At 37.6% G+C, this 26,502-nt stretch overlaps 1 protein-coding gene across 1 annotated transcript in view; it reads left to right on the forward strand.

The window, feature by feature from the left end:
- The window catches only part of cep104 (centrosomal protein 104), a 35,391-nt gene that overhangs the window by 3,670 nt on the left and 5,219 nt on the right, over positions 1-26,502 (forward strand). Inside the window, exons 5-19 of the mRNA XM_037684329.1 lie at positions 1,112-1,174; positions 4,225-4,301; positions 5,417-5,585; positions 8,867-9,022; positions 9,225-9,452; positions 10,427-10,642; positions 10,885-11,052; positions 11,840-12,013; positions 14,386-14,562; positions 20,444-20,644; positions 21,400-21,489; positions 21,770-21,857; positions 22,492-22,567; positions 24,267-24,375; positions 24,467-24,605. Of these exons, the coding sequence (XP_037540257.1) occupies positions 1,112-1,174; positions 4,225-4,301; positions 5,417-5,585; positions 8,867-9,022; positions 9,225-9,452; positions 10,427-10,642; positions 10,885-11,052; positions 11,840-12,013; positions 14,386-14,562; positions 20,444-20,644; positions 21,400-21,489; positions 21,770-21,857; positions 22,492-22,567; positions 24,267-24,375; positions 24,467-24,605 (2,131 nt within the window). The remainder of the gene's footprint in view (positions 1-1,111; positions 1,175-4,224; positions 4,302-5,416; positions 5,586-8,866; positions 9,023-9,224; positions 9,453-10,426; positions 10,643-10,884; positions 11,053-11,839; positions 12,014-14,385; positions 14,563-20,443; positions 20,645-21,399; positions 21,490-21,769; positions 21,858-22,491; positions 22,568-24,266; positions 24,376-24,466; positions 24,606-26,502) is intronic.

Here is a 26,502-nt window from a genome sequence, read left to right on the forward strand (position 1 = left end):
TGATCAGCTGGTTTTGGTTGTCAGCAGCAAACTGGTTGATCCACTCTAAGAAGGTGCTATTTAAGAGACTGAGCTGAAAACAGCACCTCAGACTGAGGAAGTCTCTTGGATGAGAGACGAAACGTTTCTAGATTTCTTTTGCTTTGTTTTGCTTTTGTTTTTTTTGAATGTCCAGAGGACCAGATTGAACTTTTTTGGATTTTTCTACTTGGATTATTGAGCATGCATCAGGATATGACTAATATTGTTCTACAAGTCTTTGTGCTTTTCCTGAATAATAAATAAGAAACAGTATTTATTACATCTGCATGTCTGTTCCTTGGGACTTTCATGAGAAATTAGTCTGAAATCATGGAGGTATCCAAAACCAACACAGACCAGAGCGCCCCTCTCTCAGATTATTTTAGCAACACAATATTGCAACGTGCAGATGCACAACTACTTTATTAAATAATGTTGTGACTGGGAGATAGATGATGTTATAAACACTTTAGAGTAATTTTATAGGAGTTAAGTGTATGTTTTACAAATCTCATTTTGCCATCTCTATTCTCAAATTCAAAGGCCTAATTTAGATGAAGTGCTGACATTTAGTTTATATAATCAGAGGACGTTTCTGGTTGCATCTTTTAGCATCTAATTGTTTATTGTAAATGCATTTTCCCCATTTTATTTTGTTGTTTATTGAACAATCTTTGCTATTAGTTAATTGATCAATCATAACCCCAAATCTTAGTTAAATGGGTTTATAGCTTTTGACATAGTAAATATTAGAATTTGCTTTGACAGAAAAAATAATCAATGTTATAAACTAAAATTGCTATTCCTGTTGTGACTAAGCAAAGTGACCATTGTGTAAAAGATTTGTAAAAAATTAAAAGGTGGTTTGTTTTCTACTAAATTATTTTATTTATATTAGACTTTTGGTGTGCGTGTTCATAAGATAACTTTTTATAATTGCTTTATTTTTACATCTAAATTGGTAAGATCCATAATAACCTTCCCAGCTCTCAACAATGCCTTTTTTTTATCATTAAATATTCCTGCGGAGTTCTTTCTCACATAGCTTCTGCACAATCAACATGTGTTTATTTTTTTGTTTTGTTTTCAGGTTGCTTTGGTTGCCATTAATGTTCTGGGAGATTCTTTGGACAGCAGCATCTTAAACATGACAGTAGGTGACGTCTCTTCATGTCAATGGATTCTGAACTTACATTTGCACAGCAGGAGGTGGAGATGTTGAGCTTTTATAACCAACAGACTCCTCAGAACTCATTAATATGCCTTTATTTATCAGCTCAGATTAAATCCAGTATGACACTTCTGTGATGATAAAGTCACATTCTGGTGGTATTTTATTACTTAGCTTTTTTTTTGTTGTCATATGTGATTTAATATTAATAACTCTTTCATTAAGTGAAAATATGGCAATATTTAAATACTAAAAGTGGGTGGACAAAATTAAGATTTATACAATATAATGCTAATTAAATTTGTGATTTTGGGTGTTTTGTTCAATTATATATTCCACGTTCAGTATATACTGCATTCACATAGCTAAGTTAACTCTATAACGGTCTATATTTGCACGTGTGTTTACCAGAGCATTGGACGTGCATTCATACTGTATAAGATGTGTGTGTGTGTCAGGCATGTAGTAATGAGACACAAAGGGAGGGCAGTATGTAATCTAACAGGAGGAAGGCCTACAGTCAGTCAGTGTAACCAGATAGTCCTGCAGATGGACGGCTCTCGGAGGAAGGAGAGCAACTTAAAACACACACATGCACATACACACACTCACACGTAGAAATACATGCAAAGACATGGACACCCCCTCGCACAGATTCCAGTGAACAGGCTGTGCATTGTTGCTTTTTTTAATCCGACTGAGCACCTCCATCACAGCAAAGATCTTGCCTGGAGAGTCAGGTAGTGCTTGTTCTCCTGTTTCTGCTCTGTGGCTGGAAGTTATGTCGGTCTTGTAAAAAGAAACTGTGGCGTGAATATATGGAGAAAGGTTACGGTAATTATTTGGCGCAAACTAAAATCACCCCATATCTACCGCACCCATATCAGCAGGTACACTCTCTCTTTTAATGTCAACAGTCGCATAAAAAGTGTTTGTAAAAAATTCTTCAGAGCCTAATATTAAATAAAACCATTTCCTAGCATAGTTTTGTTCAGGAGAGCTTCTTTAGGTATGAAAAGATATTTATAAAAGAGGTGTCCAAACAACATGAACCAGTCTCTGGTGCTGAAATCTGTACATATTTCATATTAGGCAACAATCGACTAATTGTAGAAGTTATTTTGAGTATAAAAGAGGAAGAAGCTTAGGTTAAATTTTCATGAACTCTAAAACTCTTTCAACTCCTGACACACATGCATTGTATCTTTTCAAAACATTAAGATGAAAAAAAAAAGCAAATTTAAGTTCAACGTGTTTGTGCATATCATCTTTGTAAATATGCTGCCTTAGATCAAAAAGATCAAATTTTATTCTTAAATGATTCAAAAAAATATATAATATGATTTACAAACAGAACTTTTATGATTAACGTTAACAGAAAACAACCTGTCTTTGCACTCTGTACATACAGACACTTGATGCTTGAGGGAACATCTCTTGTTTTTACACAGCATTAGTCTGTTTCTGGTTTATCGTAGAGTTTTCTAGAGTTATGTTTTTTTTCTTAAAAATGAAGCCACTAGACTAAGTTTAGCCCTCATTATCCTCACTTTACACTTCTGTTTGTATAAACCAGGGGTTCTCAAGCTTTTTGGGTTCAGGGGCCCCTTACAGGGGAGAAAAAGTTTCAGGACCCCCCCTCATAACCCTCATGTTTATTAAATAATTTTCTTAAATTTGTCTCTTTAATGCACTGGAAATATTTGTGTAATATAAATAATTAAGACCTGTTCTTAAATAGTGTTAATACAATTTTTATACTTTTAAACATGAGGTATTTTTCATTCAAGTCACACTTAATTAACACAATTTTTAATTTCAACTTCCAAAAATGACAGTTTTAAGAAAATTAACTATCAAAAACCACTTTAAAACTTTACCTATTCACATAATGAACATGAATGTATCGTCACTTCTTCAAACTAATACAGAAAACTCTTTACATAAACCTGAACAGAATCATAACGGCAGTAGTCAAACCAAGTAACAGGGATTAATTTGTAAACTGGTCAATGCTGGAACGCAAATGGCGGGTGGGCCGGGGGGTGGGGTCTGGAGGTCCTTCCCCAGAAAATTTTTAATAAATAGATGTGATTTCCTACATTTTTGGTGTATTTTAAGGGGTAGTTAAACATCTACATGCTTGTAAAAAAAATATACGTAAAAATACATACACGCATAAAGCAAAATAGCAACTATTGAGATTACTTGTTAGGAAGGATGAAGTTCATGAACTGGCAATATGTTTATCTATTTTACATAAAAACTATCGTGGCCGGCTGCGGTAGCTTGGTGGTCTGCGCCACGGTCTTGTAATCCTGAGGTTGCAGGCTCGAGCCCAGGTTGTGTCAAGAAGGGCATCTGGTGTAAAACAATCGCCACATCTTTGATGGGAGTTTGCTCCCCGTGGCACCCCCTAAAGAAGGGAGCAGCCAAAAGAAACTCATTTACATAAAAGGAGTCCAGTGTTTTTATTTTCTGTTGGAAGTATTTTACCAAGTGAATCAACCATTTAACTGTAAATGTTGCAGGCCTTTCTCTAATTTAAAAAAATCTTCTCAAAGTTTTGTGCTTTATGAATAGTGTACATACAGTTCTTTTTCCACGGTATTTTGAACTAACAGGAAGTTCTTAACAAGGAACTTTGTTCTTTATGTGGAAAGCAGCCTTCAAGCTGAATTGCGAAAACCATGTCAGCGAACAGTGTTTTTTTTTTTCTCCTGTAATTATTAGCTTTCAATAGCTTTCAAGGTGATAGCAGTGTCCGTAGGGGGATTGCTGAACCCTTCAGGGAAAGAGTAATTATTGGGTTATGGTTTGTATGTGTGTGTTCTTTCATGTTTGTGTCTGTCTGTATTTTATTGTAAGGTTTAGGAAGTGTGCGGTGATTGTTCATTACTTAAACCAGTGGATAAACTTAAAAGTCTCCTTAAAGTGCTTGTGATTGAAAACCATAAGTCAGACATGCTGTATTGCAAAAGTGTACAGTATATGCACGTGCACGTTTAATTTGTCCATCTGTTTACCCCCAGCCAAGCGGAGAGCAGCTGATTGAACACTACCTCAACAGTACCCAGCAGGAAGCCGCCTCGGACACCACTTACATGGGGTGAGGCTAGGCCATTGAACCCCGGTTTCTTTGTTTTGTGACGATAGCACTGCTCAAACAAGGCCGTCCAGTCTGGAAGACGACCACTTGAAGACGAAGCAGGTGGCGGCCTGTGCAAAGACAACAAACATGCTTTGAAATATATGTATTTTTCATTGTATCAACCCCCAGTGATGTTTCACCTCAGGGTCTCACCCCCTGCAAGGGATGCAAGGGAAAGATGAGTAGGGGAGAGTCATTATGTGTTTTTTTTCCATTTTGGTGAGGAATTACACAACAGTGTTTTTAAAGTTGGTAACAAGGCTTGCCAAAATTAAAGCTAAACTGTTTCATTCCAGTGGGGTGCTTAGGTTGCTTTACCCCCCACCCACACACAGACACTACACAATTTCATTTAATTTCAATGATAATTATTAAAAGCAATATTAAACATATTAAAATCAATTATTTAAAATCATTAACTAGTAAGTAGCCTAACCTGACCACATTTATAAGTCTGAGCTTCTCCGACGTTTTTTCCACAATTGAGGGTCACAGCATCTAAAAGCAGCTTCACCAAGTTTGGTTTCGACTTGTACAACAACTCATAACCCTGTGTTTGCTGATCTGAGGTCTGGGCGATTCATAGTGTGTAAAATAGTCAGTTAAGTACCGTGGAGCTAAGCTGTTAAGTGAGCTATGGAAAAGAAGAGATATTTTACAGTATATTGTATTCTGTAAGAGACTGGTAACCAGTGAAGTAAATGAAGAACTGGGATTATATGCTGAGGTCTTCTCGTCTTTATTAAGACTGACAGATTCATTTTAAACCAGCTGAAGTTATCAAAAGGTGTTTTTTGGCAGACCTTTAAGTCAGCCATTACTTTAATCTAGTCGACTGTAATGAACAAGAATTTCAAGATTGGCTTTTGAAATAAAATGTCTGATTCTTACAATGTTTTTAAGATGGTAAAAATATGATTTTATTACTGCATGGCTTTTTGACATTTAAATCTACACTATTTCTAATCTATTTCTCACTTGACATTTATGTTGTTAGAACAGAAGATCACTTGGACAGGACTGTAACAATTTGTGGTTAAAAGTTTGTTTCTTTGTGCCTTTTTATGCATCAGAAAATGTGAGACCATCTCCCCCTTTGATGACTTGGCCTTCGATATGTACCAGGACCCTCAAGTTGCTCACATCATTCGTCTCCTGGACCAAAAGAAGCAAGACGTGGTCCGACAGGAGAACTTTGAGGAGGCTAAGAATCTGAAACAGGCCATTGCAGATCTGCAGAAGGTAACTGACAGGCTGCATTATATTTACATAAAATGTATTAAGTTCAGAGAACTAATTATCATTCTGCGTCAGGATAATGACCGTAGCATTTTTGATGTTTGCGAAATTTGTTAATGTAAAGCTACAAAAAAATATTTGCATGTTTTCTGCCCAAGCATTTAAGTTTTGATGTTTGGGCAGAAAACATGCAAATATTTTTTTGTCTAAAATATTTCCAGGAATTGGTAGCATTTTATTTCCAAACGCAGGTTTACTCTGATTTAACGTTTTGTTTTGTCTAATTGCTATTTTAAAACAATTAGTTTTTTTTTTCCAACATCGCTATTTTGAAGGATTTACAGACACTGTTGCTGCTGTTTATGACAAAAAAACAAAACAATACAAAATAGATCCATACCTTGTAGATTAAAACAAATTTTTGTAGGAAAAAATTGGCAGCACAATGGATTAGTGGTTAGCATTGTTGTCTCTCAGCAAGAAGGTGTTGGGTTCAATCCCCGGCTTGGACCTGGGGTCTTTCTGTGTGGAGTTTGCATGTTCTCCTTGTGTTTGTGTTGGTTTCCTCCCATGGTTAACCACCTTGAAAAGGTGCATGTTAGGCTGTCTCCAGGCTCAGGCCTCCCTTTCAAAAGAGATCTGAGATCTCAAGAGGATTTTCCTGGTTAAATAAAGTTTAAGTTAAATTTTTTTTTTTAAAACAAACAAGTTAAATCTGCATGCATGAGCTTTCTCCGGGTACTACGGTTTCCTCCCACAGACCAAAAACATGCATGTTAGGCTAGAGGTAACTCTAAATTGTCCCTAGGTGTGAGTGAGAGAGTGAATGGTCGTTTGTCTCGTTTGTCTCTGTGTCCCTGCGATGGACTGGAGACCTGTCCGCCTCTCACACAGTGAAGGCTGGACATGGGCACCAGTAACCCCCATGACCCAAAAAGGAAGAAGTGGGTAAAAGATAATGGATGGATGGAAGTTAAATCTGTGTCAGTTTTTTTTTTTTTTCACTGCAACAAATACATTTTCTCTGTTAATCTAAATTCTGTGGGTTTTTACAGGGATCTTGTTTAGCTCTGCAACTATTTGTAATAGAAGCTGTTAAACATTGTTCAGATTCCTGTTACAGACCTACTGTGTGTACATCGTTACCATGCAGACCATGAATTCTTAACGAGCTCAACAGCTGCAGTCAGGGCACTTGGGTGGTGTTTCACTAACACACGGTCAGGAGCCCATCTGTAGCCAGACAACACCGATGCTGTCACAGCATGACATGTTAGCATCATGGCGTCGTAGAAAAAACTGATTAACATGATCATGTGTAGACTTCATCAACTCCTTAATTTACTGGCAAATGAGAGAACAGTGGCACAGAGTCAAAAAAGGAATTATGAAGGGTACAGGAAAATAATGTACCAGGAAACAGATCAGTAAGTATACTTCCTTCACAATGGGCACGGTACACGTGAAAGCAGTCATGCAGCAAATTACAATGTCAAAATGTTGTAGGTTAATATTGCACACTATGTTGATAGTTAACAAAAATAGCAACAACAAAAAAGAACTCTTTAAACACGGGTGTCCAATGTGCGGCCCGAGGGCCATTTGCGGCCCTTGGAGTGATTCTGTGCGGCCCACAGCTGCAGTTTAAGAATGGCATCGTTTTGTCCAGCAGGCTTAAGAAGTAGATGCAGACTTTCTGCAAATTAGTTGTTAATCCTTTTTTATATAATGTTTAGATTTAACAGTGAAACGGATGAAAAACAATCTTCTCAAAATGAGCAATATCAAACAAAATACAAACCTTTGACTATAATCTTTTTATTTTCACTTCGTGGTACAAAGCACCAAAAATCTTTACTGATTTCTACCAGAAAGGAGACTTTTAAATAATGATTCATGAAACTTGGCTAAATATTAAAACTGATCAAATAATCAGGAGGGAAATCGGAAAATTTTAACTGAATATAACGTGTTATCATCTACATATAAGTTGATCAATTTTATCAAACCTTCTATGAATCTGTTGTAGAGACCGATAGCTGGACGATTTTTTAGAACTTGGATCAGATGTTTTTGGCCGTCCATGGTCCAAAAGTCCTTTTTAAAAGGACACTTACTTAAATTATGCTTTTGTTGTTGAGAACAGACTAAAATGAATTTTCCACACACAAGAAAACAACAAACATAGACCCAACAAATCAAATAAATTAAATAATTTTTAATAAAAAATATTAGCTTAGTGCTTATGAGACTTTTAATGTTTTGGATCTACAACAATTTAAAACTTTCTCCACCAATATTAGTGAACTTTTGTCCTTTCTCCAAAATATTGTTCATGTTGAGAGTTAAATTCACATTTTTGTGGCCCACGACTCCTTTCATAGTTTTGGCTCATGAAAACGTTTCGACACCCCCGTCTTAAAATAACTGCTCAGCTGTGTATTTACATTTTAGTAAATTATTATTGCAAGAGCCTATCACAGAAATTCATAAATAAAATAAAAAAAATATTGTTTTTATTCTAAATTATTTGATAGAAATGATGTGAGCAGATTAAATTCTTTACTTTCATTTTCATTGATCTTTAAAAGGCTCATATTTTCCACAAAACACCTGCTTTTTTAAATACATTAACCGAACAAACGTCAGGCTGATTTGAATTTGCAAAAAAAGTATGTTTACATATCTCATTTACTTATTTTAGCTTCTTTAAATGCATTTAATGGTTTTCGCCACACAAGCGTTTCGTAGTGTACTGAAGCCTAAACACAACAATGAACGAACAGGAAGTTTTGTTTAAAGTAAAAGACTCGGGAGGCTTTCTGATGTAGTTTTTTTTGGCTTTCCTCTAGTTAATTCAGCTCAGTGGAATTTTCTTACAGAGAAATGACATCTTCTGCTTACTGGAAGATGTTGTCAAGTTTCCATTTTGTAAATCTCAGTGACTCAGTATGTGGCTTTTATAGAACCAGACAGAACACCCTAACATGTCATGTCTAACACAAACCAGAAACATTCACACTGTAAAATCTATGCGTTTACTATGATATATAACATTAATAATTGTTTAATTGTAGCATTTCACTCATCAAAACGATTCATAAGATTTGGTGACATGAAGTTAAAGGCTGCAAAAAACAAGAAAATGCAGATGGTCAGACATGTAGAAGCCACCGATTGATGGTTTAGTGAAAATCTGTTGACTGCTGTCTTTAATCATTGCAGTGCAAGCTCACCATGTTTGTATGAGACTGCACTTACCTCTACGTCCTGGGATTTCCCAGGTTGGAGAGCGTTTGGCTCGATACGATGTGGAGAAGCGATGTGCCATTGAGAAGGAGGACTACGACTTGGCTAAGAAGAAGAAGGAGCTGATGGATGAGTACAGGAGGACTGTTTTCCAGCAGCTTGAAGTCCACAACCTGCTGGATGTGACACTGGTCAGTTCTCAACTCCTGATGTTGCTCCAGCTGCAATTTATGAGCCACAAGACTGTGATGAAACAAACTCGTGATCAGTTTACATTTTCTGATAAGTACCGAGATAAATTATTAGATCCCAGAAAACTCCTGATGGCGCATGTATTCATGAATCGTTCCATCTGAAATCAATTTATTTTCTGTTTTTCCACTGTGACACTAGATCACCAGTACAGCAGGTTTGTCCCCAGCCCAGTGTCCTCCTCTAACTCTGCCTTCTCCAGGCCATCGTTCCATTCCCAACAAGTCCCTATTGGCTACAGACACATTCAGGAAGGGGAAAAAACTAAGCTGTCATCAACATCAGCAGCCAGCCAGACAGACTGTTGTTTTCCAACACAGCAGCCAACCTGACGCACCGTTCACCCCTGCTGCTGTACCCAAGATAGATGTAAGCGTCTCTTTTCATCCCCTGCATCCCTTTATTTAACAAGTTCCACGCCGGTAGACGCCTAAAAAAGTTTAGAACATTATTCATTCGATAACTGTTCTTTTCATGGTATGTATGTATTATAAACAAAACTTTTTCTTCCTGCATACTTTACTGCATTGTTGTAATCGAGCTCTAAAGCACCACTGGAACATGTCTCCTGACTAAACTTGTGTAGTACTTGAGCCCAGAGCACACAGGGAGATTAGGACCAGAATAAGCTTTTTTTTTTTTTTTGCTTTGGTCGCCACCTACTAAAACCTGCCCTACTACTGGTTTAGGTTTCACTATTTAATTAAAAGCGTGCAACAGTTGGCTGACTCTGGCGGCTGCCAACCTGGCCTCACGGCCGAGCTTTGAGCCTTGTGCTAGGCAGCAGGGTGCCAGTTGGCTCAGAGGAACAAGGGACAGAGCTGGCTGGCTTGAACCTCGGTTTGAGCAGAGGAGTGTAAACAGACATTGTTTTCCTGATTCTGAATGATACAACTCTTCATTTATTTTGTGGTGCTGAGAGTTCGTCCCAAGTATAGTTTAGCTTTACTCCTTTAGCATTTAGCTAATGTTCTGCTAATTTTAGCTAAAATTTAGCTGTTTTTAGTTATTAGTGTTTTGCTAATGTTAGCTAGTGTTGTTTTTAGTGTTCTGCATTTTTTTTGTATTTTTTTTGCTTTTGCTAGGTTTTTTTTGTTATTTATTTTAGACTTTACATAGTGTCCTGATATCCTGATGCATGCTCAATCCTTCAGTGTCCTGATATTAATTTTTACAACTCAGTTTCAGTAAAGTCTTTCAGTGCTCAGCTTCACATTGCATTTCAAATGCAACTTTTCTTGTTAAATATTAAAACATGGTTTAAAGTTGGTGGGGGAGTATTGTACTTTTTATTTCTAGTTACTGTACGGTTTATAGTTTGTTGTTCTTGTCTTTGGTGAAAGGTTACCAGTTTGCCTTATGATGAGAGGCCACTGCCAGCCCTTCAGAGGAAAGATCTGTCAGTCGAGAGCATCCAGAGTCCAGCAGCAGAGCAATCCCCTAAATCTGACGTTCAAAAGACTCCACAAGGACCAGAAATGAGTGGAGAGCCTGAACCCTTGACAGAGAAAGCCCAAAGAGAAGCTGATCTTCCAATAGAAGTCTATGGAGAGAACTTAGTAAGATATTATCTGGTCAAAATATGGGTAATGTGCTCTTAGTTTTACTTTCTCCTGTTTTTTGTTGACTCTTCAAGACGTCCTCTGGCCTATGCCACAACATGGATTTTCTATATTGTTTGATTTCTATACAGAGTACAACATGTGCCAGTTTCTGTCAGTAACTGCTGCAATGCCCACCTAAAACATTCCTGATGTCTTTCCAACCTTTCAAATAATATTTTGCCACTGTTCTTTTTCAGGTTGCTAGAGCATATTCTAAAACCTGGTGCCACAGAGAAGATGCTCTGCTGACTGTGCACAACAGACTGCTGGAAGTGTCCCCATCAGCCCCCAAGGAGGTTCTGAGAAACACGATTAGAGCTGCAGTCTTCCTGGTCAAGAAGGCCCTGCTAGATAAAGTTATATCTGTGAGTCACTTCCTCTAAAGATAATTGTCCAAGTGTGAAATCCTGTAAAGACACTGTGGATTTGTTACCACTGTCCTTATCTGTTAAAGCATATATCAGGTTAATTTATTTTTAAACAGGACTGACTAACATCAATGCAGTCAAAATACAAGCACACACTCACACCAGCACCCTCACTACAATGTCCCCCTTGTACCAGATGTAAACTCCTTCACCTCCTCCACAGCTGGCTTTTTCAAACAAACAGTTTTGACAAGGATGGCCTTGTAATTCCCCCCATGAAGTAACTTAAAGCTTGTAATGAAAAATTGCTACAATAATTTCACTAAACCTTTTCTTGGTCTACAGTAATACATATAATTTTCCATTACTGTGGAGATGAAACAGGATTGTGATGTTTTATAAATCTGATTCAGTTTAGTGACGTTCAATTACAAAAACATTTTTTTTCTTTATATTTTTGACTCTGGAAAACATGGGCATCAAATCCTGGGTAAAATAGTTTTTATTAACTTTTACGCTATAAATACATCAGCTATAGTTCGTACTTGTTCATGTAAGAAGTTTGTTAGTTGGTGTTTTTGCTCTTTACTGTTGAGTATACCTAGTTGTCTTGCAATGTATGAGTTCACCATTATAAATAAATACATTTACGTAATTTCCTTCTCTGCAGAATTTTCTGCTCAAGTAAAACATTGCTAACTCTAGTTTATCTTTTGACATGTATCACCAGGTATTTTTAGAAAGTTTGCAATGTTTAAGCTTCATTTAATGGCTCTGACTATAGGTTTTCTACGCATCACTGAAGCTGCTTCGGCTAATGCTGTGCCAGCAGATCCCAGGTCTGGGACTGGGCCAGGCTGAGGTAGCACACTGCTTGGAGCAGACAATCCCCAACTTGCTGGCCAGAGCTGGAGACTCCACAAACCGCCTGCGTGCTGCAGCAATTACTTTTATACAGGTATGGTGATGGTGGCACACTTGTTTTTCTGGAATATGTCACAATACAGTATACAACAATCAGTTCCACATTTTTGTCAAATGCAGCTACGTTTTTGACTGGAACAATAATTAAAACGCGTCCGTGGTCACTCTGGTCAGTGCCACTGTCTCGTAAACCTGAGGCTGCAGGTTCGAGTCCGGGTTGCATCAGTAAGGACATCCATCGTAAAAAAAAATGTCAAATTTGTCATACGAGTTTGCTTGCTATGGCAACCCCCGCAGAAGGGAGCAGCTAAAAGAACAATAATCTGTGAGCTTTTGTGATTTTCACATTATTATAAAACACCATGAAGAATTATCCTGTCAGGTTACACCTGATGCTGAATAATGGAAACAATATCCAGAATGTTCCGGTTTAATTACACAAAACAGACAAACAATCGTGGGGCAGCTGTGGCTGAGTGGTTAGAGCATTTGTCCTCCAGTGCAAGGGTTGAGGGTTCGATTCCACCATCAGTCACATGACGAAGTGTCCCTGGGCAAGACACTGAACCCCTCATCGCCTCCGACGTGTATCATATCCGTGTATGAATGTGATAAAGCACTGATTAGTCTTTGTACAGCTATAGTAGAGTGCTGTATGAATTGGTAAATGAGGGCACAGATTTAAGTGTAAAGCGCTTTGAGTGTCTTAATAAGATGAAAAGGCGCTATATAAGTACAGTCCATTTACCATTTGTTCAAATCAAATGCAAAACTGACTGCAATATTTCTGCAAAAGGTTTATTCTCAAAGTAGAATGAAAACATTTATTTTCCTGTTAAGTTTACAAATTTGTCTTCTTGAAGGAAATTTAGATACAGTAGTCCCTTGTTTGTCGCGGGAGATCCGTACCCTGAAGACCTGCGATGAGTGAAAAACCACGAAGTAGGAATAGTAGTACAAGTAGTAAGTAGTCGTTTATTTTATTATTTATAAATATATATATTAAGGCATTTTAAACCCTTCCCACACTTGAAATATTCTAAACAATATTTCTAAATGCTCTAAAAGAGCACAGAATCCTGCAGCAGTATACCATACCATACCATACCACTTTATTTATAAAGCACTTAAAACAGCTACAAAGCCAACCAAAGTGCTGTACAGACAAAACAACAGGTAACACACAAAGCAAAATACAAAATGAGGTAAATCAGAATATAGACATAAAAACGCTGCAGATAATGACGACAAACCAGTGTGGAGCATACAGTATGGGCTGCACAAAGCTGCAGCAGGTGCTAAATAATTTAAAACAATTTATTTTAAATATAAATACCATGCCGATCGTGCGGCTCATCCATCAATCAGCCAGTTGTGTGTCATGTCCAATCTTATTTTGAAAAAACGCGATAAACGAACCGCGAAGTAGCGAGAGACTACTGTACAAGCGTCTTACACAATTTCATTCCACCTCATGTACCACATGTGGTGGAATGACAAATAAAGAACCTTGAGTCCTCGAATTCTTAGATTTTTTAAATTGATTATGCCGTGTGTGTGTGTGTGTGTGTGTGTGTGTGTGTGAGAAAGCCAGTTTTTGATTATTAAAACAGCTTACCAAACTAGATTAACACCATTCTCACCTCAATGTCTGCATCCTGCTCTGTCGACTAATGCATAGTTCTAGACAAGCCGGGAGATGTCGTCATGTTCTGCATTAACATTTAACACAAGCCCCGTGTTGTTTTTACCCTGACTGCTCACACTGACTCCTTAAGCACACCAGGAGCCACTACAGCGTGTGTTCACTAGAAGAGAAAAAGGTTTAGTTCATTTTTTTTTGTGTGTGCTGGTACTTTCACATGTGCTGTTGGGCAAAACAAGACAGTTTATGAGGGCTGACGCATGACATGTGCACTTCATGTGCCTTTTGCTTTGTGGAATCAGTTGCAGTGAACTCATACTTGGGTGTGTGTGTAGGAAAGAGGGAGTTTCTCCTTTAACTCAGTAGCTCATATATTTACCAAACCCATCTGGATTGTGGGTTGTTTTTGAGGGTTTGTTAGAGCGATAGCTGACATTTTGTTTGTCGAGCAAATAATTAAATTTTTTGTGTCTCAGATCTCCAGAATATGTTCATCGCACTTGGTGAGACTAAAATGAGGCAAAAAATGAGACTTTTTAAGAGCCTGCTTCTCTGTGCTAGAGTTATCTGCCACGACTTGTTTTCTTTCCAGATGTTTGTGTTGAAAGATAAATTACTTTGCGACATCACACAGGTATTTATGGGGGGCTTACAGTACACATTTTACCTAATAAGTAGGTGCAAGTCTACAAACATGTCAAATACTTCCAGCACTGTACATTTCATAGTCATTCCTCCTCACTCTCATGACTCTTGTTTAGGAAACAGCCGTTCTGAAGGATGTCCGGGCCTTGCAGATAATCCCTGGTGAACTAGTGAAGCCTTTCAAATCCAACTTCCCCTCTCGCTTGGCTCAGAGTCGGGCCGAGCTGGTCGAGAAACTACTCCAGGACCTGGGTACACAGAACTCTGGCTTCACACTGGAAAATGTTATCATGGTAAATGAGCTACACAGTACTACATCCATCTTTTCATACGTCTTTTTGTGTGATGTCTTCAAGGAAACAATGTTATTTTAAATACAGTAGTCCCTCGTTTACTGTGGGGGTACGTTCCAGACCGCCGCAATAAGTGAAAATCCGCAAAGTAGCAACTTTATTTTTATTTTAGTATTTATATATGTTTTAAGGCTTTAGAAACCCTTCCTACACGTTTGCAATGTTCTAAACTCTTAAACCTACATCATTTTAACAACATACTATATGTAGCTACAAAATTTTACTCACCAGCTCTGCAGAGCAACAGCGGCTCTCGGTTCCGTTTCTGTAGACCTACCCTGCGGCGACGAAGCCCCTAATGTTCTAAACTCTTAAACCTATTAATTGTAACGTGTATAAATAAAGGTTGAATTAATGAATGAATATGTAGCTACTAAAATTTCCTCACCAGCTGGTAGAACAGCAGCAGCTCTGTTCCGCTCCGACTTGGTTCCGTTTCGGCAAACCTACCCTGCCGGCTCTCTGGCTCGGGGTAGTGGCGGTGGGCTCCAGAGAGAACGCTGAACCTATGACTGCATGTCCCTTCTCAGAAGTTCTCTTGGGCTGGCTACCAGCTCTTGGGTTCACTGATGGGTCTGGAGGTCCGGTTCTGGTTAGGTTCCGTGCAGCTCTGAATCCGCTGGGTGCCAAAGTCACTGTAAATGACCAAACTTTTTCGGATCAGATCAAAACTTTCCCTCTACATATTTCAGCAGAAGGCAACAAGGTTTCTGGGCAGGGCACTGTTGCCTTCTGGGAAATGTACTCCTTATGCACAGCAATACAGTATAGGCTTATTGAGAGAAAACTAGAAATTAGCTGTGTCTGTCCGAAGTATTTAATTGTTCGTTAACTTTTTACTGTACAGTACTGTATCCAGTACCATCCCAATCATGTAATATTAAAGTCGACAATCACGTGTCATGTACAATTATTATTATTTTTCTTCCTCGTGTTCAATCTTACTTTGAAAAACCGCAAAGGAGCGAGTCAGCGAAAGTCGAACCACAAAGTAGCAAGAAACTGCAGAGAGACAGTATGAAGCCTGTCAAAATAAAATAAAAATTATTAAAATTAAAAAAATGAATGCACATATTAGTCACTCCAGCTGTGTTACAGTATTAGAGTAGTCATTGGGCCAACTTTCCATCTAACATTAAACTTGGAATGACTGGGTGTAAACGCATAGATTCTTCAAAGGAAATTTTAATATAGTAATGAGGACAGCTTGGCGGGCCGACCCTACTTTGGGCACCCCTGCTCTAGAAGGATTTAGGGCTCTATCTCACTGAGCTGCAACTAGTTGGTGAACGGCATTCATTAGGGAGTCTCCCATATATCTTTAGGTCTTGCAATTTTCTCAAGGTTCTCAACCTCTTGCACGCAGCCCTGTCCCTTAAAACACGATCAGAATTTTTTTGGCTGCAACTTTTTTTAAAGCAAAACATCACATCTCAAAAACTAAAAAAGCACACTGATAATGATTAATATGTATTCAACAACTGATCCAAATTTGCCTATCTTCATTTCAAAAGTGTGCTGCAGCTGATTAAATCATAAACGTGTGGGCGACTGCCTACAAAACGAGCCAAGGTGGGTATAATGTTGACAGAGGTGGACACCAAAGTCCCTGCAGCTAAGTAACCACCTTTGTAATCATAATTCAATCCATCCTGCTAATAATTGACCACAGGCGCAGAAATGATGAACATTTGGGTTGGGGATAATTCTTTAGAAGTCCCGACTTTTTTTTTTTTTTTGCTTGGGTTTTTAGAGCCAGAAGTGTGATCTGAAGGTCTTAAAGTTACATCAGTTTAGTTACAACCACCAACAGTTTGTGCCTCCCAACTTTAACAATATGTTTTATTATAATAGAGGATTTGACGGTTACTAACTGGACACCAGTGTTTCCCCAACTTTTTGGGACTATTTTCTTTACTTGAAAAGTCTTCCCGTAAGTTCCACTCATTTAAGCCTGTTGCCACTACTGGCACTGACAACCTATTCACTCTTTTGGTTCCCAGCAATGACCTAATACGTGCACGTAATCTATCCAGCAGTAGACCTAATGGGTCAGGGCTAAAAACTATCTTGAAGCCTCTCCAGTTGACACAGTTCTTTTCTCTTCCCTTCCCCCTATTTGGTCGTCTTCTTGACTCTGCTTGAGAGCAAATTGTTAGGCTTGTCACCCGAGTTTCTCTTCGTCTTGAAGCCACAGGCAAACAAGTGGTACTGTGCAGCTTACACTTACATGTTGAGGCAGGCCTGCTCAGAGCCAGACCCCTCTGTAGCTGCTGCCTCATATGTTTGTTTCAACATTTCCAGGGGGATTAAGATGAGATAACAAAGCTTTATACCACAACTGTCACTTTAGAGAATGGAGAAGAAACGTGTACACAAACAACACGTTAAAGCTAAAATTTATTGATGATAAATTTTGTGTTTTAGTATTTAATTAAAACCCGGTGTAATTAAAGACCTAGCATTCCTTGAAGGAATGCATATTACCTGCCACTTTTCATGCCAGACTTTTAAACACATTAAATTCATATGATGAAACAGACGGCGTTATAGCCTTTTTGAAAATGACATCATGTACAATCTCATGCACCACAGATATTCTGAAAGATGTATTAGCACTCAGAGTATGTGTTGTTACTCAGTACACTACCATGGGAAACCTTAGCTCAAAATCTGTACATTTGACTAAGGTACAGGCATATTGTGTAGTAATATGATGTTATTATTACACAAACACATGCACACACCCTTGGCTGTGCTAGTTAGGACTTTAAACACATATCTTTAAGGTTTTTAAAATGTTTTTGTGCCGTTTCCTTGTGGAAATCCTAACTAAGATGCATAAAAATTCACTCCTATCTGCTTATACAACAACACAAAGTATCTTTTAAGATAAAATGTTGAATTACTTCTCAGTTCTGTCATTTACCTGTATCTTACAAACGCATTACAGAAAGTTAATCTCTTTCTTTCAGTTGTCAGGGCACAAATACCCAAACAGCAGTACAATGTCTAAATAATATACATTTGATTATGTTTATAATATGCATGCAAATACACCACTAAATAAAATATAAATGCAACATTTTTCTTTTTGCTCCCATTTTTGATGAGCTAAACTCAAAGGTCTTTTTTCTATGAATGCAACAGGCCTTTTTCTCTCACATATTGTTAGCAACTTTGTGCAAATCTGTTAGTGAGGACTTTTACTTTGCCGAGAAAATCCATCCATCTCTCAGGTGTGGCATATCAAGATGGTGATTAGACAGCGTGATTATTGCACAGGTGTGCCTTAGGACGACCACAATAAAAATGTGCAGTTTTTATAAAATAAAATGTGCAGTTTTATTATCACACTGCACAATGACACGGATAACGCAAGTTTTGAGGGAGAATGCAATGTGCATGCTGACTGCAGGAATGTCCACCAGAGCTGTTTCCTGTGAATTGAATGTTCATTTCTCTACCATCTTTATTTCACTGTCAACTTTTAGATTAACTCACAGCAGTTAGCTTATAAGCCACCTCTGCATATTTGATCTAAGTTAACTCTTAAAAGCTTTGGAAAGTACCGCTATGCCATGTTAATATTTACAGCAAATTACTGCCTGGAACCTTAAATTGCCTATTAATTATTATTATTATTTTTAGCATTTTTCTTTGTCTAACGGCACTTTTACATCACCATCAAGCCCTCTTTCTTGCTCCAGTGCAGTGGTGTTGTCTACATTTTTGTACTGGGTATACTGTGCTTAGAAACCAAAGTACACTAGTTAGTACAATGTAATTGCTAATTTATTTTGGTTTTTAAACATAATGCAACATTTCAAAATTTCTCTGATGCTTATATTTGAATAAGTGTACAACAAACTTTGTACAACAGTTGGCTTTGTATTAAAAACATGTTATAGAATTTATAAAATAATATCAAAGCAAACCATGTTCAAGTATTAAATAGTTAAGTACAGAAGTATTTATTATACAAAAAAAGTATTAATTATACAAAAACCAGGTCGAACTAACTCGGTGTGTCTAAAATGTTCCAAATGTGTTGGCAATGACACGAGCCCATGTCACGTATCATTGCCAATGATACGTGACATGGGCTCGTGTCATTGGGCACTTTTAAGTGGGCATACTGAAATTCCCAAACTTTTCTAGTGGGTATAATCTGTATTCCCACGTATCACATAGACTACACCACTGCCACAGTGGTATCTCAGCAATAGTTCAAACATTTATTCTTCTTTCTTCTGATGTTACCTGGGTGATCTGCTCTGAGGTCGAGGCCAGAGTGGGTAAAAAGAGTGGGATTGAATTTCTTGTAATTAAAATGAGAAGTGGTCGGTGGAGAGAACAGAATATTAGTAGATTCTCCCTGAGCCTTGTTGAGCAAAGGATGGGTGGTCTTTTAACACAGTTTACCTCTGAATGTTTGTGTTTCCTGCTGGTAGTATTATCTTTGTGATGTAACTCTTCACTGACATAATGGGCTCTTTTTACGTCACAATACCTACTGTTCATTCAATTGTCTTGTTCGATTGTAGAATAAAGGGTTAAAAGACTTGCTTAAAGCAATTATTATAAAGTGATCTATGATTGCAGTCATGCTATTGTGATTTTTTTTTCCCAATCTAATTATTCACCTGTTGACAAATCAACCAGATTCTGGATTCTCATGAACAAGAGTTTTATATGAGGAAGTTACTGATGACAGAAACCCACTTTGTATGCTACATGATATTTTTCTTTAACAGGTTTAGAGTAAAATATTGACTGCAGTTCCATTACTGATGTTTGTGCCACTTTCACTGGTCATATATTATAATTTGCTTAAGTTTAAAAATTATAATTGTCCACTTCTGAAGTTGAAACAGTCATAGTGCGTGCGTGTTTATTTTTCTGTAGCATTAACAAAATATCTCATGAACTACTGGTCAGATTTTAATATAGAAAGTAGTCGGTGGATGTGCACCTTTTAAGAGGCAACTCAATTCAAGTTGCCTGTCACAACTAATTGACCGTATAAACACAAACATGTCGGTTTTACAAATATTGAGCTTAAGTTTGATGTGGCAGTAGCTGAGAGTCATGCCCAACGTATACTCTGAGTGCTTCCCCATCCTATGACATCTCACAGTAATACATGAGGTCGTGCATAACATTATTTAAAATCAAAGTTTATGCTCAATAATCCAGGTAGAAAATCCAACAAAGTTCAGTCAGGTTATCTGGATGGTTTCTTTGTTGAGATGTTTTGCCCTTCATCCAAAGGACTTCATCAGTCTGAGGAGCCACAACAAGCTGTCCCATAAGCAGCACACTCACGTAGTGGACCAACAAATTTGCTGGTGATAAGATGGTTTCTGGGGCTCGCCCTCTTCCCCGTCAACTCCTCTGAGGCAGCCATAGCCAAAGTGGTTCAAAACATCAAAGTTCATGCTCAATAATCCAGGTAGAAAATCCAACAAAGTTCAGTCAGGTCATCTGGATGGTTTATTTGTTTGTTGAGACATTTCATCCTACATCCAAAGGACTTCATCAGTCTGACGAGCCTCCGTTTATTGTGGCTCCTCAGACTGACGGAGTGCTTTGGATGAAGGATGAAACATCTCAACAAACAAAGAAACCATCCAGATGACATGACTGAACTTTGTTGGGTTATTTACAATGTCTGGCCCTCATGGCTTTAACTTCTCAACATTAGATGATCATAATTTAAATATTTGGCATGAAAGGCAGCAGCCTAGACCTTTATTGTGTTTTATGTCACAATAGTTTGTCAAGTCATGCTCACAGAAAGTCTTTTGTCTTTTAACAGTTTTGTAGAGGTGCGTTGGAGCACAGTGCCAAAGAGGTTCGGGAGCTGGCCGTGCGCATCATCTCGTCCATGTATCAGCAGCACGGGACTGCTGTTCTCAGCTACCTTCCACCAAAAGATGCTGCGGCACGAAAAAACTTTGTCTACAAAAACCTTTTTGATGGTTTTGCTAAGTTTGATGGAAAACTGGTGGAAACTCTGGTAAGGACTGATAGTGTATCAGATCATGTTTTTTTTCCCATGTCTATCATGGGAAAATTGCATTAAGTTGTCAGGTGGAAGAAACATTTATTGTGTAAACAAAACAAAGTCCTGCAGGAGCAGCTGGTAGATGAACAGTGAAGCTGCAAGATGTATGGATAGGAGCATTTATGTAAGCTGAAAGTCAGAGGACAGGTTTATAGATGAGACTTTTTTGTTTTCAAATCTGGCTTTGGTGAGAAAACACAGTGGGGTTTCATATTACATGGGAAGCAATTTTCTTTTACCGAAACCAATTTTACATCCTCCCTTTGGGTAATTTGCTTAAACAAATGGACATCGGATACACACTCACATTTTATTATTTTATAATATACTGTGAATATAATATTCTCCAAGAATTATATTGTTATTAATTGGACTGTTTGTTCATTTAACAACAGCTCTGTTTTTTAATTTATTTATATATTTTATTATTAACACAAATGCACTACAGCTGACCTTTTGTTATTTAATACAATGGACTCTTGTGAGAAGCCATACCACACTGTAACAATGGTAACCATCTGTTCCCAGCATTTCATTTCATACTTTTTGAGTTTTGCGCATCACAGTGACACAGCATTAGCTACAAGAGGGTTAAACAAATAAATAAAAAGGCATTACGATGAGCAAACGGAGCAGGATGCAAAGTACATAATAGTGTCTGAGTTACTCCAACAAATAGATTATTGGCGTTTAACTTTTTCATGTAGACTTTGAAGAAGGGTGGTAAAAGTGGACAAAAGGAGAAGGAGGAAATCCACTCCCTTCAGGAGCAGCTGGCTGTCCTGAAAGACGTCACAGTAGGTGGAGCTGTCATTAGTCTGCAATGACATCATTTCCCGTCACAATAGCTAACTTGTGTTTATGACTTCACACAGACTTGATAATATTTTCACAATGTAGGTGGTCACACAGTTATTCTGATTTTAAAAAGCACATTTATTTATTTCTAATATCCACTGAAAATCCTATACTTTCTTTAACAGTCACTCAACTTTACTATTAAACTGATATAATTTAATCTCTTGTGTGGATTGTGTTTTTGGATGTTTTTTTTTTATTTTTATTTCCAATATTTAGGTGAAAGGGAATGAAAGCACCAAAGGACAACCACCCAAAAAGGAACAACACAAAGTCGATAAAGAGTCTCCAAAAGGTGCCAAAGCCCGTATGTATACATATGTTTATATTTTTACAACAAATTTATTTAAAGTTCTCACACATTTATTTTCTGTTCACCACAAGGTCTGATATGCACGTCTATCATTTGAAAAGGATATTGATTATTGAAACAAAACGCTACTGACTGGCTGATGTAACGCTCGCGTTTGAGTAATTCTTAGCCGAAGGATGTGTTACTTTTATGTACATATAAAAACTTTAAAAAGTTCTCAAGTCACAAGAATAAGAAATATCATTTTCTCACCTTTTGCCTTTTTTAAATTTCTTTAACAATAAAGATAAAAACAAAACAAGTTTCTTGTTTTGCTTATGACTGTAATATAAATTATACTGAACTAAAGACATTTGTTTGTACTTCAGTTTATTGATGTATTACATTTTAAGAGTTCATCACAAGACCATTATGTTGCACTATTAAATTTAACAAATATGTTTTTAAATTGCATTTGGTCTGTATTATTGTTTGCTATCAAGAGGTATTTATAACCTGTATAAATAAAGGCTAAATGAAATGAAAAAAATTTATATCATTTGCTTGCTGTTTGGAAAAAGAACCATCAGGAAGGAAACCAACTCTTTCTGTTCTGACAAGCAACAGATTCTGTTGTTTTCCTTTGCAGATGTGACCAAAGGTCCTCAGAGGAAAACGACTAACAGTGTAGATAATGTGCAGCACTCTGTCAAGTATCTGGACAAGTAAGTGATGAAAACTTCTGTTTCTACCTGATTAAAATAAACAATATTAATGAATTATACAAACACAATTTATGTATTTGTTATTTGTAAATCTTTGCTTCTGCGTCTTGCGTTGACAGGTTTTGCATTTAATGTGAAGATTTCTATGGGTAGAAACTTGTGCCATCAGAAACTGAATTTGAATTGCTCAGACTGAATCTGTAATTGCGTATTTTGAAATGAAATCCATTGGTTTCAAAACGAATTTCACTAAATTGAAACTGAATTCATTTGCTTTGAATCTGTATTTCTTGTATTGAAAATTCAGTTTGACTACTTTCATTTTCAGCTCTATAATTCAAATTCAATTCCAAAATGCAGTTTTTTGTGTCACACATCCGGGTCCTTGAGAAATCCACAGAGTAATTGAACGCAGACTGACAGATTTACATTTCACTTTAGTGAAACTTCCTTTACAAAAATGTAGGCGTGGGGTTCAGTCTCAAGGAGGCGGTGATGCAACAAAGAGGATGCAATCTGCTGTAAAACACCATGTTCATTCATTCAGCCTTTATTTATACAGGTTAGTCTCATTGAGGACTCATTTAAAGAACGACCTGCTTTAAACAAAGAACACAAATGAGATACAGACAACAACAGACAAACCGTTTCAGTTTTTAATGTGCTATATAAATAAATCTGACTTGACAATCATATAAAAAGCAATAAAATGAAAAGTTAATACAAGAAATTATATGAAAACTAAACAAAAAACAGCTACTTTATAAAGAAGAAAAATAACTTCCTTTATGGTGTCCAACAATGTTCAGTCAGGTCATCTGGACAGTTTCTTTCTTTTTTTGTGGAGAGACATTTCGCCCTCCATCCGAAGGGCTTCTTCAGTCTGAGGAGTCACAAACAAACTTTTCCCCACTACGCAGTACACTCCTACATTGGACCAACCTGTTTGCTGGTGATAAGATAGATTCTGAGGGCCATCCTCCCAGGCAAGCAGCCACAGCCAAAGTGGTTCAAGACACTCCTCAGACTGATGAAGCCCTTTGGATGGAGGGTGAAATGTCTCTCAATAAAAAAAAAGAAACTGTCCAGATGACCTGGCTGAACATTGTTGGATTTTTTTTTTTTTTTACCTGGATTATAGAGCATGAACCTTGATATCCTTTACGGTGTATTTGGAGCTGGAGCAGTGGTGCGCACGAGTTCATGCCAAGTTCATGTGCGCACCACTGCTCCAGCTCAAAATAGGCCGTAAAGGAAGTTCTTTTTCTTCTTTTGTGTGTTACGGCGGATTGTATCCTCTCTGTTGCACCGCCTCCTTGAGACTGAACCCCACGCTCACATTTCCTTAAAGGAAGTTTCACAGACGTGAAACATAAATCTGTCAGTCTGCTTCGATTACTCCATGGCTTCCTCAAGGACCCGGATGTGTGACACAAAACACTGAATTTTGGAATTGAAATTGAAAGCAGTCAAATTGAATTTTCAATGGAACAAAATACAGTTTCAAAGCGAATTAATTCAGTTTCAAACAATGAATTTCAAAATACACAAATACAAATTCAGTCTGATCAATTCAAATCAGTTTCTGATGGCACAAGTCTCTGCCCATAGAATTCAGTTTATTTCAGTTGTGTTCATTTAACAACGCTGTTCATTCAGTTTGAAATTAATCGTTAGCTTCTTCACAATCTTATTTCAGCTTGTGTATATTCTGCGATAAAAAAGACGAGTCGTTCACAGAAGATGGATTGGACATTCACTACTGGAAACAGTGTCCGATGCTGCGGCGCTGCGATGACTGTAGACAGGTAGAGCGTTCACAAACTTGTGTTTTGAAGGCATGACGGTTTGAATCTGCTCTGTCACCACGTCAAAGACACGTACATGTTGTGTTCACAGGTAGTTGAGATAGCCAGTTTCACAGAACACCTGCTGGGCGAGTGTGAGAACAGGTCCAAGTTCAGCCAGTGTTCACGCTGCTCGGAGGCCGTGCACACAGAAGATCTGCCATGTCATGCTCAGGGTTCAGACTGCAACCGTAAGTTTTCTGTCCCTCTTTCATCCTGTTGAAAACAGTCTAATACGTCTCTGGCAAAGTACATGCTACAGTTTGTTTGTTTGAATAAAGTTTTATTGTCTTTTATTATGCTGCTGTTTTGCTTTAGTAGTGAAAATGTATAGATGAAATGCTTGGAAGAGCGATGGGGCTACGCAACAATAATAATGATTTGTGTTTACAGTATCTGATTTAATCAGTAGACCACCAACAGGCTCGAGATGCTCTATGTGGTTTAAACCTGAAAAGAAACGAAGATAGCAGCAAACGACAAAGTAAAACCAGAGCTCATGGGCAAAGTAAGAAACGCCCATGGATGTTTCAGTTTATATTTCAGCTCAGAAAGACAAAGAGGAAGGCTGAAGAGGAGATGCAGTTAGAGAGGACATGGAGTGAGATGTGAGATGGAGGAGGATGACTCGCTATGACAGCACCCGTAGAGGCTCATCTGGTTTACTTATTCTGCAAGACATTTCTGCAGAGCATTAGTCCCCAATCGGACTTGTGCTAGTAACCTTCCTGGCCGATGCTGGTACACAAGTGGACAGTTTAGAGGATGGGTATTCACACCTTGCAGTAAAATACGTCAGAGCATTTTACAAAAAGTTGACCCCACCAGCTCCCACAGCTATCAAACCAACATTATGCTGTGTAGGGAACTCCTCCTTAAATTTCTTTAATAATAAATTCAGGGATATCTTCCCAACAGAACTGTTCTTTATGATTACTAATGGTCCAAACAGTTCAGGTCACTTAAACATTTGCTCTCATAATGTCTAAAAAACTGACGGCTGAAATAAACACCCGGGTGGTAACAGCTGTTTGACTGGAGACACATGGAGTCTGCAGGTGGTCCTTTAATGTGCCCGAGGACAGATCTTTGACTAATAGATTAATGTGAATCATTATATTTTATATTATTATTATATTATATACTTCTAAATGTGACCTGAAACATTGGATCTAAATCTGTCCTGACTGTTCTCACATGTATTCAACACTGTCCAGATCATGCAGAACATACGGTTTGCTAGTACTGGATCTGAACTGGGCTTTAGTTTCTTGAACCAGAATCACGTCAGGGCCCGGTGCAGCTCAGTTCTTTAAACCTGGCATTGGATCAGATTTATTTTTCTACATTTTTGACTAAAAGCCAACATATGTTCAGGTTTTGTTTTTGTTTTTACTCTCAGCTGTAATAATCTGTTGAAAACAAGCGACTCGTCTTATCTGCCTTTGATTGTTTGCCAGCATAGTTTGGAAATTCCCTCCTTCCACATCAAACTCTTTCTTAACCATAAATAACTTTAAATTTAATTTCCTCGTTTAGATTGCACAGTAATGTTGTTTCAAAAGGCGCTTATCCAATCCAACAATGTTTTACCACCCTCAGGTGCAAAAACAGGCTTCAGCTCATGCAGTTTCCTCTGCCATGATTTTGTACTGTAACTCCACAGCCTTAAATACTTGTCCCAAATTTTGTTTTATCACCCAGAAAACCTAATTCATCTGTCTCTTTTGCTCGATTAGTTTTTATCTGGACAGTTGCAGTGATTCTGTTTCTAAAATGAAGTCTTACATTGAAAATGTTCTTAACAAAACATGGATTTTTTTTTTTTTTTTAGCGAATCACAGATTGGTAAACTAACTAGGCTTAAAATTAGTTTTAGTTATTAAAATGATGCTTTCAGACCCAGTAACTTTAATATTCTTACAAATAAATGCTATTTAATACACACTTTAAAGCTAAACTCAAACTTTATTGATACTGTACTAAGGAGTTTTTGTACTGCCAAAAACCCAAAGCCTCCCTTGGAGAAGAGTAAGTGGATAATTTATAAACTGTGTATACCGCATTAGTACAGGTTGTAGTCCCAGT

This window comes from Nematolebias whitei, chromosome 11 (assembly GCF_014905685.2).
Source record: "Nematolebias whitei isolate Nwh7 chromosome 11, NemWhi1, whole genome shotgun sequence".
NCBI lineage: Eukaryota > Metazoa > Chordata > Actinopteri > Cyprinodontiformes > Rivulidae > Nematolebias > Nematolebias whitei.